Source organism: Hippichthys cyanospilos, chromosome 1, assembly GCF_059441005.1.
Source record: "Hippichthys cyanospilos isolate Australia breed blue-spotted pipefish chromosome 1, RoL_Hcya_1.0, whole genome shotgun sequence".
NCBI lineage: Eukaryota > Metazoa > Chordata > Actinopteri > Syngnathiformes > Syngnathidae > Hippichthys > Hippichthys cyanospilos.
In genome coordinates, this window is record NC_142369.1 from 8,587,115 (window position 1) to 8,608,106 (window position 20,992).

The 20,992-nt window shown below is 36.9% G+C and overlaps 1 protein-coding gene across 2 annotated transcripts; it reads right to left on the reverse strand.

Moving 5' to 3' along the window:
- Positions 1–180: 180 nt before the first annotated feature.
- On the reverse strand, positions 181–20,713 carry map4k2 (mitogen-activated protein kinase kinase kinase kinase 2). Of its 2 annotated transcripts, XM_088412156.1 has the most exons (32): positions 20,389–20,713; positions 16,424–16,481; positions 16,246–16,336; positions 15,542–15,606; positions 15,403–15,458; positions 13,826–13,873; positions 13,708–13,750; positions 13,560–13,632; positions 13,210–13,341; positions 13,038–13,100; positions 12,886–12,967; positions 12,714–12,824; positions 11,930–12,008; positions 10,326–10,384; positions 10,203–10,252; positions 8,113–8,151; positions 7,722–7,755; positions 6,571–6,727; positions 6,334–6,500; positions 5,381–5,422; positions 5,069–5,153; positions 4,907–4,986; positions 4,549–4,609; positions 4,347–4,470; positions 2,803–2,861; positions 2,625–2,728; positions 2,403–2,562; positions 1,679–1,747; positions 1,507–1,593; positions 1,370–1,440; positions 1,239–1,294; positions 181–1,058 (listed from the first exon to the last, which is right to left on the reverse strand). In XM_088412156.1, exons 1-32 carry the CDS (start codon positions 20,479–20,481, stop codon positions 971–973), a joined length of 2,586 nt encoding a protein of 861 aa, XP_088268282.1. In that variant the 5' UTR covers positions 20,482–20,713; the 3' UTR covers positions 181–970. The 2 variants fall into 2 exon arrangements, with proteins under 2 accessions (XP_088268282.1, XP_088268283.1); XM_088412157.1 differs by lacking the exon at positions 8,113–8,151.
- Between the last annotated feature and the right edge of the window lie 279 nt (positions 20,714–20,992).

Genomic DNA, 20,992 nt, shown 5'->3' on the forward strand with positions numbered 1-20,992 from the left:
AAGTAAAGTAAGATCCAACCATAAAACAGTGACTGTTGAGGTATTGAAAAAATAACACAGGCAGGGAATACATAAAAATACATAAATAAATAAACGTGTACCTCATATTCAGTTGAAAACCAAAGAATAAAAATATGTTAAAGAGTTGAGGTCAGTAAGTCGCCACATTTTTTTCTTAGGTCGGAAAAAAACCCGTAGATTTATTTTATTTGTGATGCCATGTACAATACATCGTTATAGGTCCAGTATCAACCATCATTTTGATACAAACTGTCAGGTTATAAGCAACATCGAAATTACAATAATTACATATAAAAAACCTCTACATCTTACAAGTATAGTGTAAAAATATTACAAATTTATGAAGTTACCCTAAAAAACATGGAAACATGCAAATAATCTTCAAGTATCTCAGGAATTGGTGAGTGTTTACATATACAGCGCATGTTCCATAAATAATATAAATATGGTACAAAAACACTTTTAGTGTAGTGGAACATACATTACAGTCTAAAACGGGAACTAAATCATATTTTCTTAGTCACCAGTTGCCCACATTTAGTTCAGTGAAGTACATTAGAATAAATACGTACAGCTATGTTTACAGTTAGCATTAGCCTCAGTCCCTGTTTATCCAATAAAATTACAATGTTTATTTTTTTAAATAAACTACACACGTCAGTACAATTTTTAACTATTGGCATAAGTCAGTTTTTTGCAATAGAAATCATATAATTGTTTTTGCAGTATCGCACAAGGTGGCTCCGGTAATGCTAACATGTCTACAAGCAGAATATTCAAGTTAAAGTCAATATTGACGCTTTCTGAACAATGCAGGAAATGCACCTGGCTAGACAGTAACTTTTTTTTTCAAGTATACAGTCCATCTGGAAACTATTAATGGCATTGTAAATAATTTCTGGATTGGCTGTATGTGTTAAGCTCATTTGATACTTGCTGCAGGCAAGTTTCAATAGCTGCTTTCATGGCCTGTCAGAATGTAGACGTTGCTCAGTGCTGAGGGATCGTTGGTCGGTGTGCTCTGAAGAATAATGTCCCTACGAATGAAAAAAATGAATGAAAAAAAAAGATCGAGGTGACTTTATTCTTGTGACATACTCTAGTATATCACAATACATGTGTCACTCATGTAAAAAAATATATACATTTTATATGACATAAATTTAGGCAAATTTATACCCATTATTATCATTATTATCATTTTTATGTCCACAAACCTGTTTGTTCCCAAAACTCGGAATACTCGACTCTCGTCTGTAATTTCTTGTGTTACCTGCAAATCAAGCGCAATTCATCCTGTGAACGATTTCTGCGGCAAAAACGACAAAATATCGTGAACCTCAATGACCTCATTTGAGTGAAAGCTCCTTCCTTTAAGTCCATGCTTCCAGAAAGCCAGCACGCTATCCTGTAAACACACTGCGACAAAAGCAAATCAAACAAATTTCAAATACTCTTTTTGTTGAGTTTTTTTTTTTTTTTTACCGAGTGTTTCAATGGGGAACTCAAACTCCATTTCAGCAGCTAGCTCCTTGGATGGACAGCCCTGTAGATTTACAATCTTTACGGTTTCTGTAGCATCAAACGTCAAAGTTGGCAAATTACCATCACGTTTGGAAGATATGGGTGGCAAATTGGGAAGCGCTTGGTGGCTTACTTTCTAATGCGATGAGAACCGTGTCTCGGTCCAACTGGGTGACCTGCACGGCCTCCACAGCCCCATTTTCTGAAATAAATAAATGAAGACAGAAATAAAAATATGGAAATAAAAAAATAATGAGGTCTCTGTATTTTCAAGTTTACAAAAATATTAAAAGTATAAAAATATTTTTAAAAAGGCACTACTAAATAAAGTTATAATACAGAACAATACATTTTTAAGATCTTAGTAACGTGAGGGTAAAAGTATAATTTTGAAATGACATCATTACTTTGGAAAAAAATTATGATTTTAATAATTACAAAAATTCAAGATTAGTCACAATTTTCCAAGAATTGAGTTAAATACATATCTTTATTTTATCAATTTAGTAGCAGCCATTATTAAACCTTCAAAATATATATATATATATATATATATATATATTTGGGTCGGGATGACTGAAGTCAAATTTTAAGTGTGTTTGTCACACACTTGCCTAGTTTTGAAATCAATGGCGGGCAAAAACTGATCAAAAGTAAAATCAAAAGCAAAAAAAAAAGTATATATATATATATATATATATATATATATATATATATATATATATATATATATATATATATATATATATATATATATATGTTTGGGATTTAATTTTAAAATTTGTGATTCAACAGCCCGGTTTTCTCTCGAGGCATTTTAGATGTATGTTGTTGTTTTTTTAAACGATCACCTATACCTGGCTCTGAAATGGGGGTTCCATTCAGCTCTATGATATCAAACTTGAGGTTTCCATTGTCGCAGTCTCTCACCCCGACACACAACTGGGGGAACTCGTCGGTGACCAACACTAGCAGCTCAAATATCGTCAATGAATCGGGTAGCCTCGTCGCTAGGTGCTATGAGCAAAACGCGAGATGTCAAGTCCTCGCCGCAAATTCAAGGCAAAAGCGCTACAAACCTTGAGATGCATGAACTTCTGGAGGGGCTCATACCACAAGAGAAGAACCAGTCCAGATGGAACCGCTCCACATAGAAAAGTACTGTCTGTGTACGGGTTTCGAGCTTGAAGACAAAAAGACAAGTCGAGTGGCCGCAGATTACATTTGGACTCGATTACAAATCCTACGCGGCCTTACCGACACTACATCTCCTGCAGCCTTTCGTGTCGGGGATCTTCATGGATAAGGCAAACTTTCTGAGGAGACAACACACATGTTCAACATGACTTTTTTTTCGTAAACTAAGTGGGTCAGATTCTGTCTTTCACTGCAGTTGAACGAATCCACAGAGGCGAGATTCTGGTATTTTCTATTTTACCGTGTATCGGATGCACCAACAGTTTGGCGACAATGTAAAAACTAGAGCGAAACAGACTCAATCTCATCTTTATAAATTCTTCATATTTTCTTGTGTTCATTTTCGTAAGTTACATATTGTTGCGGGTTAAGAGTCTTTTAGATTTCCCACATTGTGACCGGTCAGTGAACGCCTTGCCAGTGTAACAGAATGCGCTCGAAGCAGTTGTTTTTCGTTTTCCTCACGACGCAACTCGAATTCATTTTGTTATAAATACCTGAATTTGCGCACGGTCCATATTGGACCAAATTTATGATTGTGTGTATTTGCCAAAAGACCTCATTTAATAAACGAGTCAAATGAAATACTGAAATAATGTTCTCTAACCCAGAGGTCCCTAACCACACCCAAAATGATAAACTATTTTCACCATATGTATTATTCGAGTCTGAAAGCAATTTTATTTAAAAAAAAAAACAAACAAAAAAACTTATTTTGACAACTGTCTGGATTCTCTTGATGAAGTTAATCGGACACTGTAAGATTTAGACAGTTTTTCATTAAAAAGGAATAAATGATGATAAATATCAAAAACGTGCAAATGTGTTCTTAACAAGCAACAGTATATTTTAAATATAATCGTAGGTCTAGTTATCATTAAATGATATTACATGGATGGTGGCACTTCTCCGGAGACTGCCATGTTTGTTATAGCAACGGACAATGGTAAATGCAGCACCTCCTGCTGCCCATTCATGAAAAACTGTCAAATCTTACACAGTGTCCCTTTAATGGTGAGCTCATATTTTATGTGTCCCCCTCACCCTCATAATAAAACCATAATAAAAATCTAAAGGGTTGACCGGTCTGTGATGATAAAAAGGTTGAGGACCCCCTACTCTAACCTTTTCACACGGGGTCCATACTTGCCACTCTTAATTGAATCAGCGCAAGACATCATTACTTTTACATTATCTTTTCCATTTTCGTAATATTCCAGTGTGTGAACAAGGATAGATTCGGGACGTTGGTTCGGTCTGCTCGCTTCTTTTGTTGAAAATAATGCTCAGCTAACATGAGCTGCTGTTAGCTGCAACAGGCACTGGCTGCTAGCAGCCAATTGACGTCCGCCCTCTAGGTCGTCCCGTTACAGTAATTATTGTAAATAAGAGTACGATATAAAAACGCACATCTGTGCATCAAAACTCAGCTGATGTGGCAGACAGATCAATTTTCCTTGAATGGTGTTGAATTTGAAAAAAAAAAAATCAAATCTTGAAGTTATCCTTTATAGGACACATTAATACTTTTCGGCCTTCATTTTTGGGAAAAAAATTGTGTCTTATAGTCAAGCTGTAAAGCTCCTTAAATCAAGATGTCCTACCTTGTGGCAATTTTCTCAGTGAAACGGTTTGTGCCGAGCAACAGACTGCCGTGTTTTTTCTGCAAATGTCCCTTTTGCTCAAACAGGGCGGTCAGATTGTGGGAATAAAGCTGTGACGATTTTCCTGCCATGAAATTGGAAGTGGGGGTTCAGTGAGAAGAGCTATGGCATATTTTGCGGCGCATTTGTGTGAAGTCGTTACCTGACACGGACATCAGCACGTTGTTCATAACGTACAGCCATGTGCATCGTTGGGGTAGGAGCTGTGTGCGGGAGGACAAGACGATTACAGTCAAACACAGGGAATAAAATTTAAGTCATACAGTATGCTATTATATTGCGAGTCAAATTGTCATATATTTAGATAAATAGTCATTGGTAACTTAGAACTATGTTGAAATGAATTTAAGAACTTCATTTGGGCAAACGCCACCTAGAGACAAACATTTCTGGGAAGGGAAGGGTTTAAACGTATTATTATATTTTTATTCCATATATCAGACAGATAAATTCCTCAGAAATATTCAGCATATACGACAGCAAGAAAACATTCTATTTACTTTCTCTAGTGTGTCTTCGTGAAGTTCATTCAGGTTGAGTGTGTAGATTCCCTCCTCTGCCCCAAGAATAAGATATTGGTCTGAAAAGGGAGATATCAGGGTTGGCTGTCAATGCTCATCTACTTTTGCTTTTAATAACTTGAAACGCTGTGAATATTTTACCTCTCGTGCTAGGAAAAATCCAGGTGACAGCACAGTGGATTTTAAGAGGACAGCCATTGAAGACTTTGGAAAAGCAGGCCCCCATCTATAGCATGCCCCCCCGAAGAAAAAGGCATATTGCTATTTTGGGTATCAAAATTATTCATGATAAATCGTGGGAAAATTTAAACACAAGCAGATGTGCTTCATAATTGAGAACAAAGTGTGTATCAGTTATGAAAATGCATTCTTTTGGATTTGAGTATGAGCTAAAACTAGCTTTTAGCATGTGATGTGTGTTAGGGGTTGCATGCGGTTAAATGTGACACTTACATGGACTTGGGGGGTGGGAGGAAGTCCATGAAAATCAGCCCTCTAGAAATATCAAAACAAGTTGCAAATAATAAAAACAAAAGGAGGGATGCAGTGAAGCTCCGTTTTTTTGTATGGGATAAGTTTCAAGCGCCCAATGGGAAGAAAATAAATAATCTTGTCAAAATACAAATTAAATCCAATTCAACACATTTTACATTATTTGTGGTAGCATTCTGTTGAAATGTGTGTACCCAATGTTTCTATTGAAATATCTGTTGCTATGAAAATGGCCACTTCTGATGCTAACTGTTAGCATATGAATGGCGTTTGTAGTTTGTTAGCATAGGGGTCTTGAGGGGAATGCTGTAAAATGAATTAAAACCAAAATCTTGCACAAAGATACGGAACTGCCAATGTTAAGAAACATTTTTTTTGGAATGGTTTCTGTTGTTAAAACATCCTAAAGCCGTTTGAATGTGTTTGGAAAACCTATTTGAACAAATTGGTAAAATGTAGGCTTGTTGCTAAAAACAGCATTTTGCAGTACAGTCATTTCACAGATGAATAGGGCAAATTTCACCAAGAGTGAATTTTAAGTAAACGTCTCTAGAAAATACTACTAATATTTATTGGTTTCAGCACAATAGTTATTGTGAGCATGAATTCTAAAAATTTTTTTTGGGGCAATTTCATGCTTCTGTACAAATCTCGCTGCTTTTAGCGTCCGACTTACATTTTAGAAACATATTCATACTGATTCCTTTCAACGATTTTATCAATATGTTTGAACAACTTTTCAGTATGTTTGAACGACTTTGCATTATGTTAAAACAACATTGCCCAGTCAAAACATTTCACTCCACATTTCAGTTCCACGTTACTATACAAAACAAAAACAATATGGAAATAACCGTGTTAGCATATGATGTGAATATTGATAGAATTTGAACATGAATGTGATCGGAACTCACAGATTCCTCAGTCTTTTTTCTCAGAGTGCTCCATTCCGGGGAGAGGGGGGTTTCTTTTTCAGCGCCAGCTTTCCTCTGCTCTGTCGTCACAGCACCCCCCGCGGGCAGACATGGGTCACTGCACCGCTGCCTGATGTCCTGCGTGGCCGAGCACCGGGCCAAGACAGCTGAAAAGATAGTTTTCATACGCGGTGACCCGCGAGTAAAACATCGCAAGTGTCGTTTTGGGCGACGTACCGGAAGAAGAAGTCGAGTCAGGCGCGACGGAGGCGTCCGGGCCCAGAGTACAGCTCGGCCTCTCCGTCGCATCTCTGTCACCAGCGTTGACGCTTAAAGAGCAAAAGGCGGGCAGGGAGGCTGTCGTAGGGCTGAATAAACCACTCTTTCTCCCTCCCTAAAAACACAACAATGATATTAACTATCATACTGTGGACTGTGGACAGTGTCATTTTCATATCAGTTTTTTTGCGTTCCCAAAATGGGGTAAATTCATTTTCGCCAAAATTAGATCACCTCCCAAACTTGGAGAAATAAATTGTCTTTGAAATTCAAAGTATTTCAGAGCCTAAATTTTAGCACAAGTCATTTGTCTGTACTAAGCTGCTTCACTTTTTTATTATTGTTTATTAACTTAACTCAAATCCCAAACACAACAATAATGAAACTGAAAATGACGTGCAAAAGTTTGTTTTGTGTTTTTCTGCTCTTTGCTTCTCTATGTACAATGACAAAAAGCACGAGTACAATGCCAAGTGGTCCCATTTTTGATATATACAGTATATATACGTATATATATATATATATATATATATATATATATATTAGGGTTAGGGTTAGGATTAAGCATTAAGTAATTAAATACTAAGTAAGCAATTACTTAAGGTAAAAGTACTACATTAATCAATTACTTTACGTAAAAAGTACCTTAAGTGATTGATTACTTTAGCACTTAATTACCTCTTAAAGCACCTGATGTAATTGTTTTTTTTTTTGACTACCATAAAAAAAAAAGATTATTTTAGTATTAAGACACACTCATTTTTAGACACACCTTCAGCCAAATTAAAAAAATTAAAAAATATATTTATCAAGAAATACCTGGCATTGAATGTCTGGATTTAAAAAAAATAAAACTTAAATACATTTCTTTGGGATTTAGTTAATTATAATTTAATTGCAATAAAAGCCTTAAAAAAACTGTTTATTTCCCACCCACATTGTCTGGCAAACCAGATAAAGGATGACATTTTATTAGAAAAAAAAGCGGCATGGCTCCTTTAACCTTTTTTGCTGATTGATTTTGACCTGTCATGCAAAAGACTGCGAGAAAATGTTAGGCATGGGACCTTCAATTCAATTTCTTTGCGTGCTTGTCGTTGATCACTCACATCAGTAGATGGGGCCCTCCTAATGGTTAAACTCCTGGGGAAAAAAAAAGAAACAAAGAAATCCTCTGATCAGCCTCCGATTGGGCACTCACAACCGAGAGACGGGATTAGGCGAGAACCAGATGACGTGACCAGAACGACCAAAGCCAAACACACTGGGAAGGAAGAGCACATAAAGGCACTCACACAAAGCCGCGAGCCAGTGGGTTGGTGGTGAAACGCAAAATCCAGATTATAAACACGGCGGGATTTTTAGGGATTGGGGTCTGGATTATGGAGGAGGGGCTAAAACACAAAGCCACTGGATGAGGTCAGGGAACTGATGTTTACACAGCAAGACGGTCATCACAAATGGGAGGGGCGAGCTGGAGAGGATATGGACGTGGCCTACCTCAGCTGCAGAGCTTGCTCCACACATTCCAACAGGCTCCTGCAACAGGAAGACCTGCTGTTTATCTGGCCACAGGCCCCGGCGGCCCAGAACAATGGCGGGGAAGGAACCGAGGCGGGGCGCCCTTACATGAAATGGTCCTAAAAGACCGGCTGGGGTGCCCAAGTATGGATCGAAGCTATGAGGTGGACACCGATACGATTTCAAGCGCAATATTCAAACGGAACCATGGTTTTCATCAATAGTTTGATTTTGCTACTCAAATTGGGGGTAATTTTGCGTTTGTTTACGGCATTAATATTATAACTGGGATATTTTGTTTTTTTGTATAATGAAAGCACTCTAAATATGTATTGTAATTTCCATTCCGTTTTTAAAATGCTTCGATTTCTCGTTTGTGTGCACAAAACAACCACATAGTGGACATGTTCTAAATATTCACAGTGAAGACTATTTTATACATTTTCTGAATTTTATACAATTACGTCTTGAGATACAGGGTGATCAGAGTTTTTTTTTTTTTTTTAACTTATTTATTTATTTTTATTGGCTTGAAGGAAAGAAACATTGCTAAAAATCAGCATTTTTATTTATTTGTTTTTTATTTTATGATTCTTGGAAGAGTGGAATATGTTCATATTACTTGTTGTAATGTGTTATTTTATCTTTAAAAACACTACCAACGCCTATCAATTCAAGTCAAGTCAAAGTGTTTATTACCGTAAGCACAAAGTAGAAACAAGGTTCTCTGAACAAATAAATTCTTACTTTGCCGTCCAACTCAACTAGTCAATCAAATTGGGCCCAAATTAACAGGCTTTAAGCGACAATCACTTAAGTGACCAACACAACAAAACACAACATAACAATATTGACAGTCATATTTTATGCTTTGCCAAAATGATTCCATCTTACTGAGTACATTGTGAAATTTTTCTTTCTCTGCATTATACTGCCCTCAAGTGGCCAGGGCACACCAGAAGGAGCAGCACAATGTCTACCGAATTACCGTATTTTCCGCACTATAAGACACACCTAAAAGCCTTAGTTTTTTTTAAAAAGCTGATGGTGCGCCTTATAATCAGGTGCGCCTTATATATGGTTCAATATTGAGATTGGGATTCGTAGATGGGGAATGAAGTGATCAAGTAAACTTTACCTGTTTCTTTTGTGTGTTTACAGTTTAACAAGGTTGCTCATATTGACATTAAGTTATGCTATTGAGAGTTTAGAGTTATTATTTGAGTTATTATTGTTACTACTTTGAGGATTACTATATTGTAATTGAAAAGGTTTTAAAATATGTCATTAACTGGGTGTGCGCTTTATAATCCGGCGCGCCTTATATATGGAAAAAGTTTTAAAATATGTCATTAATTGAGGGTGCACCCTATAATCCGGTGCGCCTTATAGTGTGGAAAATACAGTAGTTTAAAAAATTGTGGTAAAAACTGTTGCAGTCTTTACTTTCTAGTTAATAGAGTACATATTTTTATTTAGTGTAGTATTTTAGATAATTTAGTATCTATATTTTTTAATTGAAGAAAATGATGGTTTCACTTGAGAGGAGGAAACGGATTCATTTTATTTCTACTCATTTCAATGGGGAAAAATGACTTAAGATTATGAACATTTTGATTTGGTCAAGGAACGAATTAAACTTGTATCTCGAGGCACAACATGATTAGTCTTTCCACAGTCAGTAGTGGAAACTCCCACATCATAAATTAAAAATCAGCTCTTCCCTCTGGGCAGAAATGGTGTATTTTCATTTCATAGAATCTAAACCGCATCATTCATTTGTTCCATTGGCAAGCAGCGAGCCAGTTTTTCCCAACTTTTGTGCCAAGACACTCATTTTGCATAGACTTGAAATTTGCTTTACTTCATCATTTCCATGTGAGCATGAGAACTGATCACAGTGATTGTTCATAATCCAGTTATGTCAGGACTCAACTCGTGCACATTCACTGCCTCACAGACAGTAGGAAATGACAGAACCCTGAATGCATCATTATTACAGTGTCACACGGCGACCATAAAACGTACAGTATAAATAGATTTTTTTATGAGATGGAAAGGCGTCTTACGGTGAGTCGTCCTCATCCCCAGAAAGGCTCCAGTCGTCGTCGTACGAGCACTGTTAGAGAGAAAATGACCATGATTGTTTACGTGTGCGTGACAGTGAGCAGAGCAGTAGGCGCGAATGTTACCAGCTCGGGATAAGGTTCGGTGACTTTTCTCAGCGGTGGGCCAAACTTCACTTGGCCGACTGCAAAAACAAAAAAAAGTACTCAGCAGTAGGCATAACACAAGAAAAGATATGTTTTTTCTCTGTTTTACTGTACAAGAATGTTATTATATTTTTACACCTGGTTAATTTTTTAAGTTAAGTCAATTGGGAACTCAAAAAAATGGGTGTTTTTTTTTTATATTGCATAAAAAATTGAGAAAAATACATAACCTTTTAATAATTAAAAATAATTAGATAGAGTACGACTATTTTACACAAAATACAAAAATATTGAAATAAATGATTTGATAAATGATCGTATAAATAAATAATCGTATAAATCATTTATACTTAAATCCATCGAAAATCATACACCTTAAAACACGAATGTATTATTTAAGATAAAATACAAAAAGAGCTATGCAACAACCTGCCATATTTTAAAAATAGTGTTAAATAATTTTTGAAATAATAATAATGATAATAATGCAATTGTAAAATGAGCATGGATCACTATTTATTAGGGCCCAAAAAATAAATCAACTGCCTGATTTAATCGACCGATATTAGAAATTTTAAAATTGGAAAAATTGGCCTTGCACGAACCAATATCAACCACTTCACTGTCTTTACACGTTGTAAAAATGAACCAAGCAATCAACATCAACTCATTGACTACCACCCCTGTAAATATTGATCTTTGATGTTTGCAGTTGTCAGAGGCAGTAAATGAATGAGTTAATCAGTGATTGGAATTTTATTCTACCAACTATCGGAATCAGACAAAAGACATTCTTGGTCAGGCTCTACTGTTTATTGTTATTATTATTATTATTATTATTATTATTATTATTATTATTATTATTATTATTATTATTATTATTATTATTTTCGAAATGTGCAAATTTGACCTATTTTTGGGTGATCAGGATAACCTATCCTCCTCAATGAGGTCAACACCAGGTTCGTCGATAGCTTGGCAGATGAATCCCAAAAGCGTGATCATCACGCAGGCGCCGGTTACCACTACCCGAGTATAAAAGTACCAGTGTGTGTCACACACACTGCACTGGCATGTTTTCTGTGCCATCCAGCGAGCAGGCCTCCATCCCACATGTATGGACGAGGGCAGTCATGGGCAGGCCTACTAAAGAGTCTTTTGTACTCATTCGGATCACGAAGATGACATCACTTGGTCAAGACAAGGAAAGCCACTCTTCATCACAAAATGTATCGAGGCATCCGATTACGAGCTGCCGATTCTCTGCCGTTAGAATACTTTAGTCAACGAATAATAAATGATCACAAAATCAACCTTTGTATTTTGTCCAATCCTTTGATCCTTACATCAAAGGCATTTCACATTGAAGGGAAAGCATTGAAACAGCACACTAGGGAGCTGAAATTTCACCCAGAGAGTGACAACATGTCAAAGTTCAAAATGATTAAACAACTTTCCCATCACACAACCTGAAGTGTGCCTAAAATTGGCTAAAATACTGCGGGAATGTGGAAGAATTTGTCCAAAAAATGGACACAATATTGCACAGGGGCTAATTACAATTTTCTGTTGTTTTTACTAACATTGTTCTTCAGATACGGTTCTCTCCACTGGCAGGTGTTTCCCTGCTGACTGGATCTTGTCCGGGGCGTCAACACCAATCTGTAGAACAGATGAGATTTAAACAAACTGGTGAAAACAAACTTGGCTAACACACAAGAAATATATTTGAACACACACATAACAAATAAATGCAAGCATAAAATGTAAGTCCCCTGGCCCAGATGGTCGCCCTAGAGAGCCCAAAGTTCTCTTTGAGGTTCCCTTCTCTTGTTAAAGACATATTAAACATATTTAGCTATTTTCAGTGGTAAAAAGTTAATATTTTGTTTATAACTCACATGATGACAATTTTTTTTTATCCATTCACAGCACAACTGGTGAACCAAAATTGGTCGTTATTCACACCTTAAGCACAGGTGATGTCACTTTTAGTGTGGAGAATGTGTTGTTTAAAGGTGTTGTTTTAGATGTTAATCGCACATAGGGGTGGGTGATATGGACGAAAAATAAAATCTCAGTTTTTTTTAAGTCAGTCTGGACAATTAGGATTTTGATCGGATCTAATCCAACTAATAAACCCCGAAAAACATTTATCTGAAGACCATTTGATGACTGTAAATGATTTCAAACTGCACGTAAAATCTTCAAACAACAATGTACACTGTTTTTTTTTTTTTTTTTTTTTAACATATTATCACCAAGCATGTCTAATATTTCCCCCGTGGAAACTAATTGGCGGTATCAGTCCAGTGGTTCGGGACCACTGACATAAATATATTATAATTCAAATTAGGCGTTCCAGACCTCCAGCTCATTGTCGTCCATGCTGTGCGAGGTGTGCAGCTCAGGATTGTTTGCAGTGTCTAGCAGCTCGATGACCAGGTTGCGGGTCAACAATTGTGTCACGAACGGATGCTGGAGCCAAAGGCAAAGGGAGGCGTCAGCAACTGAAGCTAAAAGCCGAAAGCTAGCTCACCTGTAGCAGTGTTTCAGCGGATGGCCTTTTACGAGGGTTTTTGATGAGCGCCATCTTGACGAAGCTGTGGAAGCCCGGAGACCTGCGACATCATCGCAAAAGCCAGAGGATTCAAAACCGACGGTGAAAGTATAAATCGTACTTCAACTCACCATTTACTTTTTTCCTTGAGCTTTGGTGGTTGGAAACTGCTCTTGGACATCAGCATCAAAGCTCTAAAACATGAAATGCAATTCAATGTTGTGGATGACCAAAAAGAAAAAAAAAAGTCACAATGAAACCCAACACAATATGTGGTTTATGTCTGAGTCGCTGTGGTCTGACCTCATTGGGTGGAGATCGAACATGGGGGGCTGTAGCTCGGCAAGCTCGATGGCGGTGATGCCGACAGCCCAGATGTCGCAAAGGTGGTTGTAGCCGCCCTTCTTCTCCACTGCCGCCACCTCTGGAGCCATCCTGTATTCATGCAAGAGGAGTTTTTTCTCCCACTCCTCCGGAGGTCCTCAAGGTGCCGTTCTAGAGGCACTGATTTTTTTTTTTTTTTAATGTTCATTCACCATTCAAGTTGAAAAAAATATGCTGAGCAATGATTCTGAGTTTGGGGGTGTAGAAATGGCGATTATTCTTTATTTATTACTCTCCAGTTTGCTGTGCAGTAAAGAAAACTCCCTTACCAATAGGGCGTTCCAATGAAAGACTTCCTTTTGGCCACAGAGGCGCTGATCTCAGCTGCCACGCCAAAATCCGCTACAAAGCACATACACACTTAATGAGTTCAGCACCACACAGGCACAGCAGGTAAGTGTCCAGATCTCAACTGACCCAATTTGACGTCCCCTCGTTCTGTCAAAAGGATGTTGGCGCCCTGTAAGATACACCAAGTTTTTACAACAGGCACGATCAAAAAAATACTCCTTTTGCGTGATGCAGCTCGCCTTACTTTGATGTCGCGATGCATTTTGCCCGTTTCGTGCAGATGGTACAATCCCTACAAGAAACAGAAAAGAGCGACACAATTATGTGGGTCAATGCAAAACCTATTTTGGATGCAGTTCCACTACCGACTACTAGATGGAAGCATACTAATTGGTTTAACCTTTGTGCAATGTTTTGATAATTTTTGGGTCATTTTCTTCCACATGTTTCATTAACAAGTAGCGCTCCATATAGGCTGGCATGATAGACGTAAATGGCACATATTTTAATGATGACATTCTGACATGATCGCTGTTTCTACTGATCACTTCTGAACAAACCAGATTGACTCAAAAGTTCTGTTTTAGCCATTGACATCGCTCCTGTGTTTCTGATGTAATTTTATTTTAATTAAAAGTGCTTTTTACGAGGGGGTGAGCTACATAGTGACTAGAGGTGGCAATGGACATCCCTTGAAACTTTGTGACCACTTTCACATCTAAGGAAAATGTTTCACAGATTTTTCTGCCAGTCTTTATTGTTATGCAGCATTTTTTATTTACACTAAATAAATTGCCTGACGAAAAAAATATAAAATGTATTTTTATTATATTAGCAACACTTGGTACATCAATCAACTATTCAGCAAAATAAAAAAAAATAAAAAAACATATGCACAAGTTTATTTTCATAATTAAACTTATATTTATGCTTGTGTTGTCCCAGACAGGACATTCTTTCGGCATTTAAGGCGCTAAAAACGACTTAATTATGCTGATATTATATTGTTGCTGGCGTTAATAGCAGCATGTAGCCTAAATTAGCCACTAGCTAGCAACACTCGAGTGCTACAAAAAAGCTCGCATGCATGACGTGAATGCTAACGTTGATAGCCTGACTGGACCGCTGTTCCTACTGATCACTTTTGAACGAACCAGCCTGACTCAGTTACTGTTTCAGCTAGCAACATTGTTCCTGTGATTCTGACATCACTTTGGCCTAGAGACTTGCGGGAGAGATTTTCAACATGACACACGAAGGCCGCAGCCAAGATTTAAACCCTTAACAACAGAAGTGTGAGGCAGCTGTGTTTACCATTCCTCCGGTGCAAATTTACAACATTGTACTTTAATTACGAAGTGACAAATTTAAAGGCAACGTCCTTCTTACCACATTTTTAAAATAGTGTAGACATTTTCAAAGTTTAGCTGCAATCAGAAGACAAAGGCAGTCGTAATGACAGAACGTGAGGACTTGTTTCATAGTTGAGGATTAAAAGTGCTAATTAGTAAGGGGCGGAGCTAAGTGGTGGCCAGGGAGGGCCACAACCACACGTGTAATGTTTTACCTATTATTTTCTACCATACTGACATCACGCAGTATTCTTTTACTCTTTGAAAACTTGAAAAAATTACATTCACTTTATATTTTATATTTAAATGCCGATAATAAAATACAAATATCTGGTTATGCCCCTGCTACTTGGCTATCCCGTGGCTGGCGGGAAACATGAGTCAACGTGCTGGCAGTTCACCAGAGAAGATTTCACAATGTAACAGCGGCCTGTCATGTAATAGAATAAACCAAAAAAAAAAAAAATACCTGGAGCGTTTCTCTGCACACATACGCAATCTGTTTCTCTTTTAGTGGGCCTGTCACTTTAGGGAAAAACACAAACGATGATGAAAAAAAAATGTGCAAACGATACATTTTAGAAAAACACATCTATATCGATTGATACCGTGGTAGATATCCTGAAGGGAGCCTCCCCCGCAAAATTCCATGCAGATCCACAATTTGGTGTTCCTGGCCAAAAAACACAAACAGTTTACAAAGCTTAGTACGCTCCTTAACTTTTGTGAAGTTTTTTTTTTTTTTTTGCAATCATTTGATCTCTACATCAAAGGCATTTCACATCAAAAGGAAAGCTTCGAAAGAAGAACACTAGGGAGCTGAAATTTCACCCAGATGGTGACAACACATCAAAATCCATCCTGGCACGACCACTTGGTTATCACACTACCAGGAATGTGCCATCCCTTGGCTAAAATACCGCGAGAATAACCAAGAATAAGAAGAGCCCGAAATGGTCATAACAAACACATTTGAAAACATCAAATATTGAGAGAGAACATGAGCAGTAGATAACAAAAATATTGAAAATGGTTTCACTCTGTGTTTACTGTAAACAAATCATTTTTTTTCAAATTTAACAATCTTATCATCTAACAATATACATCAATGATCACGTCCCAAAATGGCCATTATAAAGATAATCTGTCGTAAAGTGGTAAGCGTTTCACATTCGCTTATCTTCAGCTAAAATATACTGAAACACTTGCTGTTTTCACTCTTCATTTTTCACAAATACACTAAAGAGTAAAAACATGATGTTTGCATGGATTTTAACATTTTACATTTTCACTTTTTTTTTTCTTTTAATACCTGTGATAGCTGCCAAAGTAGGCCACGATGTTCTTGTGCTTGCATTCTTTCATCATGGTGATTTCCTGCTGGATGGATGTGATGTCATCACCTGGACAAGCGAAAACGTTCAAGGTCAAAGTTGGCTTGCCACACGGAAGCAGCGTGGATCGGTCGTCAAAAGAAACTTAGGACTCACATGGGTCCAGCTTGACAATCTTGATGGCAGCCAGTTCAGACGTGCCGATGTTCCGAGCCTGGATCGGCATGACGAGAAGACAGTTATTCACATATGCATATTTGAATAGTAGTAATTGTTCATTTACAAATTTTTCAATCAAATAACAAATGGTTAACTTCATAAGTAAGAATTTAAGGTTACTATTTCTGTGAAATGAGTGACTATTTTTATTTTTGTAAACTTAAATTAGCTTATTTAAAATTTATTTTACTTTCATAAAAATGAAAAAAATCTTAAGTGAAATTAAGAAATCTTAAATTTAAAATTATTTACGTTAAATTGATTACCAATTTCAAATGAAAAAAAAAAAAATATATATATATATATATATATATATATATATAGTTGTTTTGTTAAGATTGTTTAATTTTATTCATACTCAATGAATGAACCGATTATTTAATGAAATAAAAAACATCCGTGTAAAATGGTTTAATACTTGTAATGTTAAATGAACTTATTTTAATCAAAAAAATTGTTAACTAAGTTTGCCAATTAGATAAAATATACACGTTATAATTACTCTTGCATCCTAATTTTTCTCCTAATCTCCTAATTATTTTTGCTGATTTTTAATTATTTATTTTTTAAAAAGCCTTCATAACATCAGACATAGATAACAACATTAAACTATTTACCGAGCAAAACAATTGGCTGAAAATAAATTGGCTGATTTTTGACGATTTTTCTTTGTTGTAAAGTTAAACAAATACAAAACAACAAAAAGCGTAAAAAGAGTGAAATGTTCTGCCTGTAATCATATTTTTTATGCTTTAAGCAGTCAAGGACCCCAAAATAAGTTATTTGTTTGATCATATTTTTTAACTGATTAATCGGTCACCAAGATGTTACTCTGCCAAATACTGGAACGGCCCTGAAAAGATGCATGATTGGTCAGGCCTGAGTGAGAACAGCACACAAACCACATTACAAGCAACGGCAAAAACACGGGCCTTGAACCCGTTCACGACAAGCTCCTAATATGTGTCTTCAGCCAGCAACATCTGAAAAGTGGGCGGGGCTTCAAAGGAAAGTCAGCCTTGCCACATTGTTTGTAGGCGTGCTGTGCTGGACAAGTTCAAAGGGTGCCAAAGTTTTTGAACCACATCAACAGGGGCACGCACAAAAATAACAACACAGGAGGGGGGGGGCGTGGTGCATCTGCATTGAATCTGTCTGGCTTTCTCTCTGGCTTCCTTGCACGCGCCAAAAACACGCAAAATCGTTCCTCGGTATGAATGTGATCGGTTATGTCTGCATTTCCTCTTCTGTTGACTGGTGGCATGCTCTTTTCGCTCTGGCATCCGCACCACGTCAAATGTGTGTCAACTTCCTGTTTTCCTTCCTGTTTGAGCAGCGCACTTCCTGTGACTCAAGTGAACGTTTAAGAGATGCAAGCTAGCCCGAAATAGCAGCCTGCGCTGTTTTACGCATTCCACATTCCGATGGACCGCCACTTCCATATACATTATGTACATATATATATTAGGGTCATGTGCACATCCCAATGACCACCACTTCTCTTTTCTTTTTTTACTGCACACATATATATATATATATATATATATATATATATATATATATATATATATATATATATATATATATATATATATATATATATATATATATATATATATATATATATATATATATATATATATATATATATATGGACCACTAGTTCCATATACTTTGTTTAAATTTATTAAAGTCACATGCATATCCGTGTGGATCTCTAGAACCTAATACATTACTTTATATTGAATATATATTAGGGTCACATGCACATTCTAATGAATCACTAGAACCGTATACATTACAGAACTTTATATTCAATATATAAAATTAGGATCACATGCACATCCCAATGGATTACTAGTTCAATTTTCCTTACATACATAAACATTACGATCACATGCACATTTAGTTTCATATACATATATATTAGGGTCACACACAATTTCCACTAGTTCTATTTTCTTTGTATATAATAGGGTCACATGCACATTCAAATGGACTACTAGTCCCACACACTTCATACACATATATATTAGGGTGCACCCCATCCCAATGGACCACCAGTTCTATCTTCTTTGTATACATATATATTAAGGTCATATGCACATTAAAATTGACCACGAGTTCCATACACTTCATATGCATATATTAGGGTCACACGTACTACATGTATCACTGCAACCATATACAGTACTTTGAATTCAGAATATAATATTCAGGTCACATGCATATCCCAATGGACCACTCGTTCCATGTACTTTATATACGTATATATTAGGGTCACATGCACATCCCGATAGAACAGTCAAAGACTTTTCTTTATAAACTTTATATATATTAGGGTCGCAGCTGACTTTGACTGAGAGGCAGGATATATCCAGGACCAAAATAAAAACATTCTGCTATGACTCACACGAGCTCTGAGCATCTTAAAGCGAGTCCAGTGAAGGCTCACAGCCTCATACTGTCACATTTCCGGAGGTGGAGACCTTTTTTTTTTTTTTCTCCCTAGAATTTTCGCCTCCCACCAAGGCGAAAGCCTGCCATTGTCCCAGACTGGACGCCCTTCTATGTCTCCATTCAGCAGACTTGACGCAGGGATGCGGGAAGTGGAAGGGAAAGACATTTAATGAATGCGTTCAAATGTCACATGTCCAAGTTTATGAAATTAAAAAGAAAAATCACTTGAAATTGTCATTTTGACCACTTAAAAAGAGAGAAACCATTCCTCAGTTCCATACATGTTTAGTGATTACGGTAATAGACAGAATGTCATAGTCAATATCTTTGATATCCAGCTCAAAGTCCTTGTACTCGTACTTTCAAGTTTCTTTGTTCTCACAAAAGCACAGACTCTCTTCCATACTAGAATATTTTAACCTAACTTGTCATGTGCCACCGCTCGTTACCTGTCAAGTTAATCATTTATTTTTTAGAACACATCTCTACTATGATTCCAAAAGAGGACATTTTACGTTGAATATTTTTCTGTGGACAAATAATTATTTATGATTATTTATTTTTGAGAACAGTTCTGACAATTTATGTTGACTATTTTTTGGGGACCAATATTCATAATTAAGTCAATGATTTCTTTTAGTGAAAGGGATCTCTACTGTAATCCCAAAACAGCACGCGTTTTGTTGGATATTTTTCAGTGGATAAATATTTATTTATATTTATTTCTTTTTGAGGACAGGTCTGACACTATGTATTGATTATATTGTTGCGGAAAAATATGCATTAATAATTAAGTTACTTCTTTTAAATAACAGGTTTGATCCAATTGGTTGATCTATGATCCAATAGGGGACACTTTAGGTTAATTCTTTTTTGTAGTACACTACAAATGAAGTTTGAAAGGGTCTAACGTTTAATAAATCATACACTGATGGCAGGTTTTATGTTTTGTTTTGTTTTTTACTCCAAAATATTTTGCACTGGTTAAGGGGTACTTGGCTGAAAAGATATTTCATTGTGGGTATATCACTGAAAAATGTTGAGAACCAACTACTCTACTTGGCATCAATCCTAACTACTAAAGAGTAATTTAAAATGGTACTCCTGTAGTACTTTGTCTGTAGGAGCTGTTGTCAACAAGCATTATTCACAAAAGTCGTGAAAATATGAAATGCATTGACCAAATTTAGTGCGACGCGGGCGATCTTTTTTTTTTTTCAGGAGGAAAGAGGTCCTAAATCACTTCTTTCTATTGTAAACGCTGGTAAAGTGTCCTTTTGGAAAATAGGAAATAATTGTTGTGCAGGAAGTGCAGAATCCTCTGAGGGAGAATTATAGGAGCTTTTACTTAATGTTCTCAATAGACTTTATTTTAGTACGTAAAACCAATGGCATGCAACCAGAACGACTGGTTGCAAATTGGTCTGATTTTTGTGTCTCACCTTGAAGACGTCCCCGTAGGTGCCGCACCCGATCCTGTGGATGAGCTCATAGTCGTCCAAAGGATCGAGGAAAGACACCCCGATCCGCTCCATGCTTGCAGCCTCTTCGTGCTTTGCTTTTGCTTCTGCTGCTGGCACCTTTTGGTGCTCGGGATCTTTTGCCGTCTAGGCGGCGCACATCCCGCTTTGCTGCTCCCGACGCGGAGGACAAAGAACGTCAATTGGAGGCCCCCCTCTAAAGGAGGGGAAAAAAAAGACGACACGGAAATCAAGGACTTTTAAAGAAACACGCGCGAGAGAATCTTCACATCAGCGTGCTAGGCAACGCAATCCTGCTGGAGTCCAGCACGCATGAGCAAAACAAAACTGCACGCTGTAAAAAATGCCCAACAATAACAATAGTGTTACTCCGGATTAAGGCTGATTTTTTTTAATCACCTTTGTGAAAAAAACAACACACACACACACACATATGTACGGGTGTGCGTGTGTGTTTATTTGTGTGCTTCTTACCTGGCACAATACAATCAATTTTTGTTCCTTTATTCGTTTAAAAACTCATGAATAGAGCTATTCAAAATTTCTATAAGTACAACTATTAATG